General features: G+C 54.7%; 1 protein-coding gene across 1 annotated transcript; it reads left to right on the top strand.

Annotated features, from left to right (window-relative positions):
* Nucleotides 1-15,505: 15,505 nt before the first annotated feature.
* IUM83_17907 (Isoamyl acetate-hydrolyzing esterase 1) lies at nt 15,506-16,281 on the top strand (the record flags this gene model as incomplete). Its single annotated transcript, XM_067942877.1, has 2 exons — nt 15,506-15,675; nt 15,744-16,281. The coding sequence occupies 2 exons, from the start codon at nt 15,506-15,508 to the stop codon at nt 16,279-16,281; spliced, it is 708 nt and encodes a 235-aa protein (XP_067795936.1).
* Between the last annotated feature and the right edge of the window lie 496 nt (nt 16,282-16,777).

The raw sequence follows: 16,777 nt of genomic DNA, 5'->3' as shown, positions 1-16,777 counted from the left end.
CCTTAGTGGTCGCGCTAAGAGTCGGGAGTATACGCCCGAAACGACAACGCCGGGATGCTTTGCATCATGGTCCCAGCTCTGGGAGCAGCCACGAGCCACGTTCCTTCCGGCGAACTATGAGTATCGCCAGCGCTCGCGATTCCTCACCTACAAACAAAGAAGGCGCGAGCTGCACGAGTACATACAAGAAATGAGGGTACTCACAGCCTCGCTGGCGGGAACGCCCCTGCCCGAACACATCAAGGTGGCCGCGTTCATGGACGGTCTTCATGTTGGCCCATCCCGCACGCAGCGGTTCCGGGTGCAAGCACGCACTTTGGAGGAGGCGATACAGGAGGAGTACAGTCATCCACAGGCTCGTTACCCCGCCACGGTATGTCGAAGCAACCCTGTGCCGGGTGGTGCGCCGAATGTTGGCTCCGGCAATGGAACCTCCAATGGGCCAGCTTCCATGGATTTGGTAATGGCCGAGCAGAACGACATTCACTGCGTCGGCTGTGGCAAGCTAGGGCACATGAAACGCGCCTAACCTGCGGGATGACAAAAGAAGAGTTACGCTTCGAAGCCCTTTGGGTATAAGGGTCGATGACTTCTGCCGCGGCCCAGCGACCAGGGGAACGAAGGACACCAGTAGGGGTGGGGCGCCCAACTGGGGAGTTACTAAGTCTTCATGATGGGCGTGCGGGTGGCGCGCGCCATGGGGACTTAGCCCCTGAGAGCCTGTGCACTTTCGAAGCGGAGAAGGGCAGCGATGGGCTGCTCGTGATGCACGCGAGTGTACCGGGATACGATCATCCCTTGAGAATCTCGATCGATTCTGGGGCGCCAAAGAACTTTGCGCGCCGCCCGACAGTCGCGCGCAACAGCGATAGGTATGCCGATGCTCTACGTGGCAGCATAGGCAACGGTTCGGTCTCCGTAATGCTAGCCGACGGCACGGCGGTAGAAGTACCTCGGGTCCACATGGACCAGACTGTCAAGTTCGAAGACTTTGACAGCAAGGCGCTGTTCTTGGTCCTAGACATGGACAAGTACGACTTGATCCTTGGCATGCCGTGGTTAGAGAAACACGAGCTTTGGATCGATTGGCGCGGCAAGGTCATTGGGGCAAGCCATCCCCCGCGCTCTGACAGAGCTTTGGTGAGTCATCTTCCCACCACTGACAGAAGCAGGGGCGCCCGCGAGGGCCGCCAGCGCGCAGCAGCGTCCAAAATGTTCATTGGGGTCATCGAGACTGACGGCGACTCCGAAGGTGACCGGACCGACCAGGTTCCGGGTGTGGGGGTACGTACCAGATGAGAAGCTTAGGTCCACATGCGGGTAACACAGAGTTTCTCGGACAGCAAATGCTGCTAGAGAAGTCGCCGTCGGCGCTGGCGTGGGTAACGTAGTTCCACGTCCAGTCACGCAGACCTTAACTGATGAGGAAGCCACCACAGGCCCTCCCTGTGAGGGTAACGTAGTTCCGCAAGAGGCCGCTCAGAGGTCATAACCGATGAGGAACACACTATTGGTGCTTCCTGTGTGGGTAACATAGTTCCACACGAGGTCTCTCAGACTATAACTGATGTGAAAGTCGCCGAGGGCGCTCCTGGTGTGTTCCGCACGAGATCAAGAAGATCCGTGGTGCCTTCAAGTCGGCACCACCAGACGTAGACACCAGAGTGTTACGTCGTAAGCCGGGCCTAGTTGCCCGTTCGGCGACGTCCGTCGTCAACGAGTTGGAGCCATCAGTTTGGGCTCCAGCCGCCGAAGAATGCTATCACATCTTCGACGGCGTGTCCGGTTGCCAGACCAAGGCACGTCCTGTTCAGCGGACGGCCCTGCCCGAGGTTGCAGAGTTACTGAACCTCGAAGAGCTCGCAACGGAGGATTTCGTGGTCGAGTTGGAGGCCGAGGAGATCGCAGCGTTGGTCCGCGGCACCGTCGCGCTGTTCAACTTGTTATAAGCATGAACCAAACGCCACCTACAGTTCAGCTTACGAACACAAAAGATAGGCGTCAAGTGCGGAGACTTCGACTCCGGCACTATGCCCACTTTAGCATTGGGGGCAAAGAATCCATCAATGACGTCGTATTGCTCCTGGGTAGAGGTCATTGCCTCGTGACACAGTACTTTGTACCCGACACGAGATCGATCTCGTGCCTGATCCCTCTGTCTGGTGGGAGTTGGGATAGAGGGTCCTTCGACACTACGTCCTCAAACTCCTTCACTATGGGATACACCGGATCCCGTGGGACCTTGAGAATCTCAGAGCCCATGCGCGACACGCGCTGTCTCTGGAACTCCTCCAGGACGTCCTTGTCCATGCCAGAGAAGGCGTTCAACTCCACTGACGTTGGTTCCGGCCTTAGGTGAGCGCAGACACCGATCTCACGGAAGGGCGTGTTGCTCAACAACAGAGCCGGGTCCTCATTGTACAGTGGACTGGTCCTGGTACCAGATCTTGATACGTGAGAGCGACATTCCGCTCTCGGCCGTGACCACACCGAGCGGTATGCTCTGGGAATGGCTGGTAATGCTACAGGGGCTCTCGAATGCCGCAGCAACGTTCAATCGCTTGGTCACACAACTGTTCCGTGTGACGATACGGGCTCCAAAATCAGGGAATAGCCTCGCGGCTAGACCTCGATCTCAGACCACTCAACTCAGAATCTGGGATTATATCTCATATCCCAAGCTGGGTGAGGCGTGTGTTCCTCACTCTTGCATCCCTTGACTTGGTTCTTCCTAAGGCTACGCTGTGGGCCCAGACTTGCGTCGGCCACACCAGCTACATCCGAACTCAACAGTTCCCAGATGCCCCCAGACGAAGCTTGCTCCTTGCTCGGAAGGCCCTTGTACGCACGTGCTGAGTCCGCTGTGCCCCGTTTTCTTGAATATAAACACGTTCACTCCACACACACGTAGTCGACTTCTCTTCTCAGGCCCTTGGACTCTGGACCTTAACAGCCTCCTCCTTGCTCAGCGACTCCAGCTTCGAGTCGCTTCCAGTCACGACACTTCCTCCGGTGGCTCAGACTGAGAGCCGCACAACGGTCTTCACTCGCCCCTCAGACCAGAGTGGCCCCGAGAGTTGGCTCGGTGTGAGCCTGCCTTGATCCAGGGTTCTCGCTCTGCACCCTGGGACTTCCGCGCACCACGCCTTGATGTAGGTGACACAGTGAAGCTGGGAACCACTATCCCAGACTATTCGCGCCACACGGATACCACGAGCAACCCCAGAAACCACTACCCCAGGTGTTGCTCTGCCGAAACCTCAGAGCGGAGCACCTTCCGCCCGAAAATATGAAGCACCGCCAGGAAACCAGCCAACCAGCACGAAAAACCACCAAAACCAATGTCCCGCGCGTGGAAATACAACAACGAAGGCAAATCAAAAATTATGTAATAATGGTTTAAAAATTAAATAAAAAATAAAAGTGTTCTTTCAAGAAAAAAAATATGTTGAAGAAATAAAATTTCAAATCAAATTATGCCACAATTCGATCAATTTTCATTTTTTAATCAAGTTTCTTGGTTTTTGCAAACCGGGCCGAAACACGAAAAGGCTTGGTTGTTAAGCTTGAATTTATTTGGAGTTAGCTGAGCTTGACCGTAGAACACTCGTAGTGACTCCACTTGACCTTGCTCGCGCCGCCGGGGCAGGGACTTGGTCCCTGTGAAGCAACACGCCCGTCGGCGCAAGACGAACTCCGCAGCTTGCGGTCTTCGGGGCAAAACAAACTCTGATTATTTTCATGCACATGCACATACAAAGGGCCTATCAAGTAAGGGTGCAAGCATCTCCTGGGTACACCTTGAACAAGGGTGAGACACCCACTAAGCTACTGGCTTGGCGGCGCCCGTGAATGCGGGTCGCTGCCTTGGAGCCCTTCCATTGGCCTGTCTGGGTCAGTCATCACTTGATTACGCTGATTACACCTGGGTGCAAATCAGTGATATCCTGATTACGCCAATCTTGTGGCCGGGATTGGGCGGACTTGGTCTGTCATCACCTGATTACACTGATTACTCTGGGTACAAATCAGGTGTAATCCGGATGACGCCAAGATTTTGTGGCTCCCGTTGGCCCGAATCCATAGGCGACTGGTCAGGCCGAATCTTGTGTGCCTGACACAAGGGGCCGAAAAGCCACAACGGGGCGACCTTTCAGAGTGACCTTCTAAGTGGCAACCGCCAACTTCAAAGAGCAACTACCGCAGCTCCCAGACCGGCAATGTAGCCATCGCTTGTGTACCCACTTCATATGTGAGACCACGAAGCCGCACTTCAGGCTCTGCAGGCACGCCGTAGGCTTTTAGTCACGTCATAGGCTCGGAGCGTCAGCTGTCTTTCACCGGTTGCCACTTATCCTCACGAACATCGTGCATCCAGACACCAACTTGCGCCCACAATCACCGTGTCTCAATTTTGGCACAAGTTCAAGGACTGACGGGCTGAAAACCTGAGCTGGGGGCAAAAATACGATGTTGATTCCATACCCCGGCTGTCCAACCGATTTGACATGTCTCAATTCTGGCTCGAATTCTGGGACTCTGAGGCTGGGAATCTGAGCTGGGGGCAAAATTACGATGTTGACTCCATATCTCAGTTGTGGCACCCCAGAGCCGAGATGAAATCAGACGCCGCACGCCACGCCCTCTTCCCAGTCCCCAGACTGCACATCTCAGGGTCTGGTCCACAGGCAAACCTCAGACCGAACTCCAAGTCACAAAGTCTCAGACTTTTGCCATCACTCTCAGGTCTCAGAACCCCGGGCATTCCAAACTGTGAGGTCACCAATCTGAGACCTGGGGTCTGGGACTTAAGCAACCATGGGGCTTCAAATCACAGACCCAGAAGGCCAGGGCTCAGCTCTCCGCCCAGAGTCCGATTCAAGGCCTGGAACCTCAGATCTGTGGCCTCTAGAGCGATTCTCAGACCTCAGACCTCAGACCGAATTCAAATTTCAGACCTGGGGATCTGGGATCGCTGCAACTCGACATTCGCAGAGCTCAGTTTCCAGATGTAGCCAGCACAACTTGAAGTGTGTACAAAAACCAGACTTGTGTCAAGAAATATCAACGTTTCAAGTGACATGTGGCCGGCACGTGGTAGGGTTTGGGCTTCTGACTGATGGGTCCTGGCCAAGAATTGGCTCGGACCTCGTCACAACCGTCCCTTATGAGCGCTGGGTCCAAAGAGATCATTCTCGAGTTGGCCCCAACGCACATAACCGGAAGATGCGCACACTCGCCCCGTCCCGGCCGCGAAATCTCTTGCCGCAGCTCCCGGGCCTCGGGCCCAGCCATTTCCCGAACACTCCGGAGTCACAGAACTTCACATTGCAGCGCTGGCACGCGCAGCACATTTTTCGGATGGCCGACGACCACGCGGACGACCAGCGGCTCCCCGCACCATCGCAAGGTGGCAGCGGACAAGACGCGGGGTCGCGGGGCGCTCCTGCGGCTCCCACAACCTCCGGCAGTGTGTCCACGACCACAAGCAGCACGTTCACGGCCTCTGGCAGCACTCCCACGGCTTCCGCCTCCGTGTTCACAGCGACGACGACCTCCACAAGGGCGTTTGCGTCGTCGGCGACCTCCACGAGGGCGCACACGGGCTCCACGACATCTTCGGCAGCTTCCAGCATGTCTCCGACGACTCCAGCATCCGCCTCGACGGTCCCGCGCTCTGCACCGGCACTGCCGGCTTCGCAGCCACCGTCCGGCAGCACCACGAGCTCCTGTACGTCGATTACACCACCATCCGCATCCACGACGCTCGCATCAGTGAGCACGGCAGCCTTGACGCCACCGCCAGCGTTACAAACGCCTTAGGCGACGTCTCCGGCGGGTCCACGGCGGTCGATCACGCTCTTCAGTCCCTCGCAACGCCACCCGTCGCCCGTGCCGTCCACCGTTCGGGTCCCCGCGACGCTTGACGCCGTCGAGAACCGCGCAAACCTCGTTGATGGGTTGGATGGGGTCGCGCGCATTGAAGACGTCACGCGCTTCTCGAGCAACGAGTTGGCGTGGTTGAGCAGGATGGCACATGTCACCGCTTCGCAGGACGTGATCCAGGCAGTCGCTTCCGTGCCGCTGAACTTTTCGGATCCAAGATCGCGTATTCGCTTCGAGCGAGAGACCGTCCCCCTGCTGCAGTGTTTCGGCGTGGAGCACTTCGCGCGCCTCGTTGTCGGTACGGCCCAATGCTTGCAACGTGTGCTGAACTACGCTCAAGCGCTCGGGTGTCCCAGTCCCGGCAGTGCGACCCATATTCAAGTCGGACAGCTCTCGGCCGAGATCAATCGGCTGACCGTGGAGCTGAAGCGCGAGCGCGAGCGCCACGCTCAGGAGATGCGCGACTATCAAGGCTCTCACCAGTACGACGCTGCCGCAGCCGGGCGAGAACAGGTGGTTCGTGGAGAGCTCCAGGCCGCCGAGGCTTAGCTCAATTTCCAGTTGTCCGAGAACAAGAAGCGTCGGGCTCAGCTTAGGGCGCAGCCACCAGCCCCACCTCCGGCCAGCAGTCCGGATCGGCTACTTCAAGCTGAAGTTGAAGCGTTAACCAAGAGGCTGGACGACGCGCAAGCTGAGAACCAAGCGCTTTGCGGGCAGCTGAAGAAGAGCGGCAGCGACCACGCCGCCTGCACAGAGCACCCTGCACGCCAGCGACGTCTACACCACGCAGCTCAAATACCAGCTGCTGAGCGCGGTCCCGTTCTCAGCTGAGGCGCTGATGAACTTCCTGATGGCGAACTGCAGCGCTTCGGGGCACTGGGCGCGCCTGTATGAACTGCTTCAGCGTTTCCAGAGCCAGACGGACGTCCCAGCCAGCTTCAGGACGCCGCTCCAAATCTCGGCGCGGGACCAGACTTCGAATGACTGTGGGCCCTACGTTCCGCTCAACACCGCCGACCCAGTTCCAAGCCCAGCGTCCGCGATCGTTCTCAGCGCTGCGGCTTCGACGTTGACGTCTCTCCTGGGTTCGGCTGTCCCTCCGGCGGCGTCAGCGACATCGGCTCAGGTTCCCACTTCGGTCCCGATCCAAGCTCAAGCCTCGGCTCAGCCCAGCAGCACGTTAGCTCAGCCCAAGGCCACGTCAACAGCAAAGCCGAGCAAGAAGAAGAACAAGAAGCCAAGCTCCGCCCGGACTCCTTCGCTGAGCAGTGCTCGAAAGGCTCGTGGCAAGGTAGCCAAAGCTCCAGCCCAGCCAAGCAAGTCTTAAGGTCTTCTCGCTGCTTCCAGCACAAGTCCATCCAAGCACCTCCGAATCAAGCGTATCAACGATCGGATGATTATGCCCGGCTACCCTTCTTCCCATTCGCCCCAGAAGGTTCGCGCCTCCAAGGAATCTCCGTCCCGGGTCTCAGATCGTCTGGCAGCGCTCAAACTCCCCCGACATCTGCCGTGGGAGCATGTCCGTGGCGACGTCAGGGAATTGATGCGCGCCGGCGTCGACTTCTGGGACGCCGTGGACCAGGCCGGGAAGTTGCAACTCCTGCATGACCATATTGGGGAGAAGGCCCTCGTGAGCATGCTGGTCTCGGCGATCTACAATTGGACTCCACGCCTTGGGTGGCGTACGTGCCGTCAGCATACTATGAGGCAGCGATCAAGCGGGTCCGCGACGTGCACTTGAGTCAGTGGCCGCCCAACTGAGATCCCTTACCTGAGAAGTCCAGCCCGGAAGACGAGGACGACGACTATTCGATCGACACTGACTTCTCAGATGTCGACGACGATGTCGATGACGATGATGATGAGCTGGGCAGTGGCGGGCCCTACCAAGTCAAGAGCTCCAAGTTAGGCGCCGCTTCAGGAAGAAGCTCCAGTGGGGGCAAAAGGATACGCGACCCAGCTTCGTCTGCCGGTGGCTCAACTTCCAAGCGCGGCAGGACTTCGTCCCGTACGACTTCGCATGGTAGGTCCAGTCCGGTTGACCCGCAGCTTCCAGTGTCTGACCAAGCGATTGACCCAGCTCGTACGTTGGCTCCGCAGCAGATCTCACCTCGCTCGAGTGGACGCTCTAAGGCAGGGCTCGCAGCGCACCCAGATGATGGAGTTATCGAAGAACCGCAGCCGGGCCAAGGCAGCTGGCTGCATTATGGCATCAGGGTCCAGGACCTTCCTCGACAGACGTTTGGCTTCCCCAGATACGCGCCGTGCAAGAGCCATATTCAGTACCTGCACCAGCGTTGGGAACCGGTCGAATATATGGAACTTCTCAAGACAAAGCCCTGGGATGCCATGTGGTATCAGCGAATCCAGACTCTGGTATTCTTTCGATGTCGCAATCTGGGCCCAGTAATGGTTCGCGCTCTGAAGCGCGTGGTTAACTTCATGAGCCTCTGGCGGCGAGCTTGCTGGGAACGCTTGCACTGGGTCACGATGGATACACGTTTTGATTATGAAGCCATGACTGCACTTCTGGGCATTTCTGAGCTTGTGGACCTCTACCGTGACCGCAAGGAGCACAGTGCCGAGTTCGAGGTTCGACGTCGGGAGCTCATGGATGATCTGGGACGCGTCAAAGGCTACACTGAGATATCTGGTACGAGCCTGGCCTCTGGGTCGTCCCTCACGATTCTTGTCATTGGATCCTTCGCGACCCAAGTCGCCAGATCTCGCTCTCGGATCGGTTTGAAACTTTGGGCGATGCTGAGCCGGCTTGCACACAATTCGCCTCTCGCAGCTCGGACGACGCGTTTCTAGACTTGACCCCTGCCGAGCTCCAAAGCGACCCACTGGACGATGAAGAGCGAGCCCAGAATCCAATCGACCCAAGCATCATTTACGACCAAGCTGAGTTGGAGAGAGTTTTGGAGAGCCTTCGGCGCCACCGAGGAGAGGAGGATGAGTAGTTCACAGAGATGTAGCGTTTTTAACTTAATATGACGTCCTCACAATTTTGCATTGCGTGTGTCACTTGAGTTCTCGTGCATCTCAGCTCGTTTTCTCTTCCTCAGCTGCGAACCACCTCGGTCACTCCAGACATATTCAGAATAAGGTAAACATGTAAAACTTCAACTTATTTCGAACTCAAAGCAACATGAACACATGCACGGTTTTAGGTGAACACCTCTACTGAGCCTCAGGCTCAGGAGGTTCATCGCCAGCCTGCATAGCTATAAACCGTGCTTGCGCTCGCGTAGTCTTGTTGAATTCGTAAAGTAAAACTCCACACTTCAGCTGCGACATTGGCAGCCACTCCAACTCCGAATAACCTTTCCACTTTACCAAATATTCTCGGACTCTTCTCGACGTCCGGGTTCTCTTGACCCAGCGGACATCTCGGATAGCCTCAACCTCATTGACATCCTGAGTTTCATCGGGCTCGTCAATATCCTCGGGCAGTAAGGCTGCATCTAGATCATCTTCCTCAGCAACTTCAATCTCAGTTGTGGGTCGGTCTGGGAACAGTGCTCGCGGCTTGAGTCGACTCACGTGGACCCACGGGTAGAGCTTGTACCCAGTCCCCTCGATTTTCAGCTTGCACCGATAGTCATCTGAGACTTCCAAGATCCGGAACGGCCCATGCCAGAGATGTGCGAACTTCTTGCTCAGTCCAGGTTGCACTCGGGCCAGGTATAGCCAAACAGCATCACCGACAGCAAACCCTGACTTCAGCCTCTCAGAGAGTTCAGCCCAGACGTTAGTCTGAGCATCCGAGCGCTTCTATTTGGCTTTAGCTTGGGGATCCTTAGCCCAAGCTTGGGCGTACTCATATTGCCTCTGCACGTTCCGTCGCCACTCACAAGCAGTCCTTTGATCCAACCCAGCGGGGGGAGATCCCAGCATAGCTGAGACTGTGCTTTTCGGATCCCAACCGTGAACCAAATAGAATGGAGTGTCGAGAAGAGAAGCGTCGAAGGACCTGTTCAGAACCCACATCAATTTTTCCATTTGGTTGTCCCAGTCGCTTTGGTCAGGCTCGGAGACGTAAGCTCGGATAGCTCGGACTACAGTTTGCACAGAGCGTTCTTGCTGGTCATTGGCCTGAGGGCGGTAGGCTAGGGTCGCACGCTGTCGACTTCCCAGCATTTCCCGGAACTTGGTGAAAACCTCACTCATAAACCGAGGATCTCGGTCATGACGCAGCATTTCACTCGCTCCAAACCTCTGAAAGACATATTCCATGTAAACCTCAGCCACATCCTGAGCTGTAGTAGAACTCATAGGCCGCCCAACGACATACCCTGAGAAAGAACACTGGAAAAGCAGCAGAAACACATTGCCACGGTCTGACTTAGGAAGATGTGTCCCAAAGTTCATAGAGACCACCTCAAAGGGCCGAGACGCCAGACTATTTCCGGGCGAAGGCCCTGGGGTGGCGGAGCTCCTTTAGCAGTGACACAATCCACACATTCCGTGACATAGCGCTCCACATCTGCATACATCCTAGGCCAGTAGTATTCCTGGCGAAGTCTCTCGAAGGTGCGAGTAATTCCCTGATGACCGCCTTGATAATCTTCATGGCTCAGCTGCAACAGGTCATCCCTGAGAGTGGAAGGTACTACCAATCTCAGATTCCCAGCGGCGCCCCTGGGTCGACCTGGGGTAGGACGACTCAGATAATACAGGATATCCCGAGAGTCAGCACGTAACGATCCACAACCTTGGCCACATCTTCAGCTTCGGCAGCGGACATGTCCTCAAGCTCACCTTTAAGATAAGCTCTGAGCTGTTTTGTCCAGGGCTCCGCTTCTTGCTGCACGAGGATTCGTCGCCACCTTTCGGCTATTGATGCGGCGGGTGCCGTCATCTCAGGTACATACCTAGGCTCTGTTTCAGCCTGGATTTCTGAAGTCTCAGTTGGGGGTTCCTTGTCTGCGTCAGCGCCCGCTTCTTGGCGCCGCGATTGATTACGGGTGACCACAAAAATCTTTGCGTCGGGAGTCAATGGTTCAGCCGCAGCTTCGAGAGAGACTGGTTTTGTCTCGGGTCCGGGCGCAGTTTTTGTGACAACCGAGTGTTCCGCCGAGGAGTTAGCAGGTTCAAGTACCTCCGATTTCACCAATTTCTCAGGTATCCGATTCATCTGTCTGAGCTGACTCAGCTCCACCGGGTCATCAACCACTACTGGGCCCTTAGCAAGGAGTGTCTTTGAGGTCAAATAATCTGCGGCAGCATTGAATTCTCGCTTGACATGTACTAATCTCAGCGATTTAAACTTGAGACGGGTAGACTCGAACTGAGCCAGCAATAATTGAAGCCCAGGGTTCAAACATTGAGTCAAACCCTGTGCCTGCTGAATAGCAATTCGAGAATCTCCAACTACAACCAAATCTGAGATTCCACGTTCCAAAGCCATGCGAGTGCCCTTGATTAGACCATGATACTCGGCTTCACTCACTGTGACACCTTCGAAATGAAAACCTCGAGCTTCTACAACGTCCCAGGACGGCAACTTCCACAGGATGCACCCAGAACTGCCTCACCGATCTGAAAGCTTAGCTGCTCCGTCAAAATTAAGCAGCCATACCTCGTAATCAGCTTCAAGCATCTCCAGACGGATGGACGGAGCTCGGACTACACGATTTTATCAACCTGCTCCCGGGGGGTAATCCCAGCTCCCAGAATTGCAGCGAGTCCGCCTTCATCACGCTCTACTCTGTGAACCCCCAAGGGCCATGGAGCCAAGCGAGCAGCCCACGGCTCACAGCGACTTTCCAGGGACTGAGACCTGAACAACCACTTCAGAACTGAATACCGGGTGTAGACTTTCAGCAATTTGCATCCAACCAGCATTGTGTAGAAAACGCTGAGAACCCTGAGTAGGGCTACGACCTCTTTCTCAGCTGGGTGGTATCTGAGCTCCTGATCATGTAGCACCCTTCCGGTGTAACGCACCGGATGAATTACTCCATCGTATTCTTGTCCCAGCACGGCACAGACAGCCCAAGGATTAGCGTGAACTATGATCACAAACGGCTTTCCCTGTCTGGGTGTCTGAGCAATGGCGTCGAAACTAATTTCTCTTTCAGGATCCCAAACGCCTCCTTAGCTCGACTGAGATCTCGGCCTTCCCGGACTTGATCGTCGGTCAACTCATATAGGACAGAGGCTACAACTGGGAAGTCTTCAATAAACTTGTTGAAGTAATTGAGACTTCCCAGAAAATACTGAACTCCCTTCAAAATCGACGGGAACGGCACATCCCGGACTCCCTTGGCGATTTTCGGCTTAGCTGGGATCCCGTCAGCCCCAATTTCGTGGGGCAAGTACGAGATCGTCTTTTTACCGAATTCACTCTTGGGTAGGCTCACAGAAATTAGTATCGCAGTCGGTACAACAATCGATTCAGGTCGATACACAGTTGATCCCAGGTCTCAGCTCCATAGGCGATGTCATCGATGTACGAACTTCGTCACATAACTGGGTTCAGCTGAGGAGGGGCTGGGATGTTTCTCCGAAACACTGTCAGCTCTGCACACAACACCGGCAATTCATTCTCAACTCTATCTGAGCCCTCTGGCTTAATCCCCAGAAACCTCAGCACATCTGGGTCCACCTGAGCCTCTTCCGAGGCTGGGAGGCGGACAAATCCCCACAGACAATTGTCCAACATTTGTTGGTAGTTCAGCGGGGCATTTTTCAGTCCAAACGGCATGCGGGTCCACTGGTAATCGCCTAACGGGCAAATAAAAGCCGAGATGAGCTTGGCTCTGAGCGTCATAGGCACAGCGCAGAATCCACTAGCCATATCTAAGCTGAGAAACCACATCGCACTCTCAAATCCAATCAATAAGTCATCGATCAAAGGCAGACGGTAATGCATTAGCTTGATCAGCTGGTTCACCAGTCTGCAGTCAATGCAAAGTCGAATATCAACTCCATTCTTCTTCATCGCAATGGCAATGGGTGATGCCCAATCTGAGTGTGAAGTCTCGATCAGTCCAGTTTCCAGTAACTTCTTGAGAAGATCGTACACCTTCGGGTGCGCGCCAAATATGCCCTCGCAGCCGCGAGCCGTCTCGAGCAGGTAGTCCAGCTCGTGCGCGCTCGCCTACAGTCGTCGCGCAGATACTTGAGCATGAGTTTTTCCGGTTTACCGTACTGGTGCGCCCAGATGTGATCACTGTGGACTAGTTCCCCGTGATCACGTGGCGCGCGTGGCGCGGGTCGCTCTCAGTATGACTTGAGTGCGGCTCTGATGGCGGTGGTAGTTAGCGGGCAAATACTGATGTCGGAGTGGTGCTGGGGCGTGGAGCCGCTTGGCCCCCACTTGGACCGGGTGCATGCATCTCGCTCGATGTCGCGGCTGAAGGAAGACTTGACATTCTAAAATGGCTGGACGCGCATGGCCAAGTTGATGCCACATTGGGTTTGGTTGTAAAAGCTGCCGAGCACAGACATCTTCCTGTTGTTCGTTGGTTGATCGACCGTGAGGCTACTAGGACTGGTGTCTCCACTCATCTCACGGATCTTGGGGGCGAGGCCAGTCTTACTATTCATGCCGCGGCGATTCATGAACAACGGAAGTTACGCAGTATCTGTATATTAGCGCAAAGGGTCCGGAAAATGATCTACAGCGTCAACTTCAAGCTCTGGAGTACCAGAAGTCAGCTCGCACCCTGAAGACGTATCTGGGACGAATAAATGCCGCTAACACCATATCGTACGAAGATGCTAAAAAGCGCAAGAGAGACGAATCGGCCAGGAGATCGAGACCAATATGAACTGCAGCTGTATGGACGGCGCCGCTGGAAATGGCCACTTCAACGTCATGCGGTGGCTTCATCAAAATCGGTACGAGGGCTGTACAACACGTGCAATGCATTTTGCTGCCACATTTGGTCGCATGGAGATGATTCAGTGGCTGCACGAACACCGGCTTGGAGGTTGCACCGCAGCTACCATGGACGAAGTTGCAACGAATGGACACCTGAAAGTAGTGTAGTGGTTGCACAACAATTCCAGCTCAGGACGCACGACTAAAGTCATGGATGGAGCCGCAGCCAATGGTCATTTCGAAGTCGTGCGTCGGTTGGACGAGCATCGCTCAGAACAGTGTCCAATTAATACCATGGACGGAGCTGCTGAGCACGGTGCGTGGCATGTTGTCAAGTGGTTTCAACGCAGTCGTACGAATGGCTGTACCACAAAAGCGATGGACAAAGAAGCGGGTCAAGGACACCTGAATGTTGTGCAATGGCTTCAATCTCACCGATCGGAAGGCTGCTCTGCCACAACTATCAAAAACACAGCAGCAGACAACCTCTTCGAGGTGTTTCTCTTCCTTCACTCCGTGTGCGACCAAATCTGCACCGTCGAGACAGCTAAGGTGGCAAGCAAAGCACCCGACATCAAGGCGTGGATTCTTCGCGAAAAGCCTGCTATCAAATTGCGGCAGCAGGAGCCATGACCGATTTCATCGTTATCGGTGCCTTTTCGTGTTTTCTTCGGTCATTGTTTTGGTGGAGTCGCAAGTTTGATCATTCCTTTGAAAAAATGTCTGATTTCGTATTGCACGAATAATCCTTACTTTCATTTAAAACGCCGGGTGTACATAACCAACTGCTGCACTCCGAAGTTGCACAGTACAGCTACACGCAGTAAAAACAACGCGTTTGTATCATCTGCGGGTGTCGGTAAGTACAACTCATCATCGTCACGGCCATCTCAATGTCGTTCAGTGATTTGTTCAGGAGTATTCTGACGGCGATTTATTCAACTTCGGGGAATTGGATACCGGTAAGCCGCAAGATTCTACAAGGTTGCGATGGATGGCGCTGCATATGGAGGACACTTCGAGGTGATTCACTACCTCCACAAACTCCAGGCCCCACTCCATTCGGACATCAAGAAGAGAAAGAGAGATGAGGAGATCAAGCAAACTCCTTCACGATGCACAAAAACTGCGATGAATAGTGCAGCGTGCATTAGCCACTTATACGTCATGCAATGGCTTCACCATATCCGCTCAGCAGGGAACTCGAACACCTTCAGGTGGTGCAAAGGCTGTATAACAACACAAGCGTCGGCTGAACGACAGACGCCATGAATTATGCAGCGATGAACGGGCACCTCGAGGTTGTGCAATGGCTACACACACATCGGCCTGAGGGCTGCACAGTAGATGCCATGGACGAAGCTGCTAGAAAGGGGGCTTTGGAAGTCGTTAAGTGGCTACACTGCAGCAGAAGCGAAGAATGCACAGCAGATGCGATGGAGAATGCAGCTCTCGAACTTCGAGTCGAAGGTCATTACCAAGTTGTGAAATGGCTACATACTCACCGCACGGAGAACTGCTCGGAAGAGGCAATCAACAGTGCCGCGCTGCATGGGTGCTGCTGTTCTAGTACACGCAACGATCTCAGCTGAGATGGAACACGACGCAGTGGAAATTTACGATTGGTTCCACGAGCGCTACTCACAATTTTAGGCTACGAACTTGCACAGACAGCGTGGAGGCAGCCCACAGCTGTTGGCAAGGTTTCGTATTATCTTCGTTGGATTTGAAACATCGCCCTCTTCACTATTCTTGTCCGTCTCCGAGCCTCAAAGATCGCTCGCCATGGGTCTCGCTGCCTCCACCGACCGCCGCCCAGTCTTCTACTTCATCGGGGACTCTATCACCGAGCAGGCCAATGACCCAGACAAGTCTGGCTTCATCACCCTCCTCCAGCAGCACTATGTGCGGTCCGTCGACACGATCAACCGCGGTCTCTCGGGCTACAATACCAAGTCAGCGTTCCTCGCCATTTACTTGATGACAACTTTCTTATGCACTAAATGTATCTCTGATGGTACAGGTGGGTGCTGCAGCACGGCATGCCGATCTTCTCCAAGGAGCTACAATATCAGTACGCGGCCTCGTTCGTCACGGTGTTCCTCGGCGCCAATGATGCGATAGTGGGCGGCCCCGACCTAGTCGTTCATGTGCCGTTGGAAGACTACCGAGCCAATCTCCACAAAATCCTCCACATTATTCGACCTCTGCTGGCGCCGCATGGCAAGATCCTGCTTATCACGCCGCCCTGCATCATTGACTCGGAGCGTCACGGCGATCGCACCAACGCAGCGGCTGGAAAGTACGCTCGTGCGTGTGTTGAGCTCGGGGAAACCGAGAATGTGCATGTCTTGGACTTGCACACGTACTTCAACACGACTTTCCCTGATGAAAAGGTTCGTCGGACATACTTCGTGGACGGACTGCACTTCTCAGCAAAAGGCCACAAAGAGGTGGGGAAGCTCCTGAGCGTCGCAATCAATGGGATGTTTGAAAGAGAAGAGCTCGATCGTTTCAACAAGTGGCAGCTCCCGGACTGGCACGATTTCATTCACCAGTGATCTTCAGGTCGCAGCCGGGAAAGTCAACGTGATCTAGGTTTCTAGCAATATGTCGGTAGGCAGCAGAACTACGTAGATTATTGCGAGAAAATAATGTCCATTCATGTCATTCACCACCCATCCTGTCAATCTGAATCTCTGAATATTGAGGTACGATCTATCCTCCAATGGCGTAAGCTCCACGATCTCGAGCTACCAATGAAGTATATTCACGACACTTGACGCCGCGTTGCGAGTGCAGCAAGAGAATTACTTCGAAGTGGCCGGAACCCGCAGCAGCATCAGTAGCTAAATTCGTGTTTCCTTCAAATCGGTGGGTCTGAAGCAATCTCACAATTTTCAAATGACCGTTGACTGATGCTGCTCATCTGTGTAACCTTGCGCTCGGAACCACTACACAACATCCAAAGCCCCATGGCCAGCAGCTCAATCCATGGTTGCCGGCGTACAGCCCTCGTGTGAGAGTGACTAGAAGTACAGAACATTTGTATAAGTT

Source organism: Phytophthora cinnamomi (assembly GCF_018691715.1).
Source record: "Phytophthora cinnamomi strain GKB4 chromosome Unknown Contig18, whole genome shotgun sequence".
Classification (NCBI taxonomy): domain Eukaryota; phylum Oomycota; class Peronosporomycetes; order Peronosporales; family Peronosporaceae; genus Phytophthora; species Phytophthora cinnamomi.
Note: the sequence above shows the minus strand (reverse complement) of the source record. Positions and strands in the feature narration are given on the sequence as shown.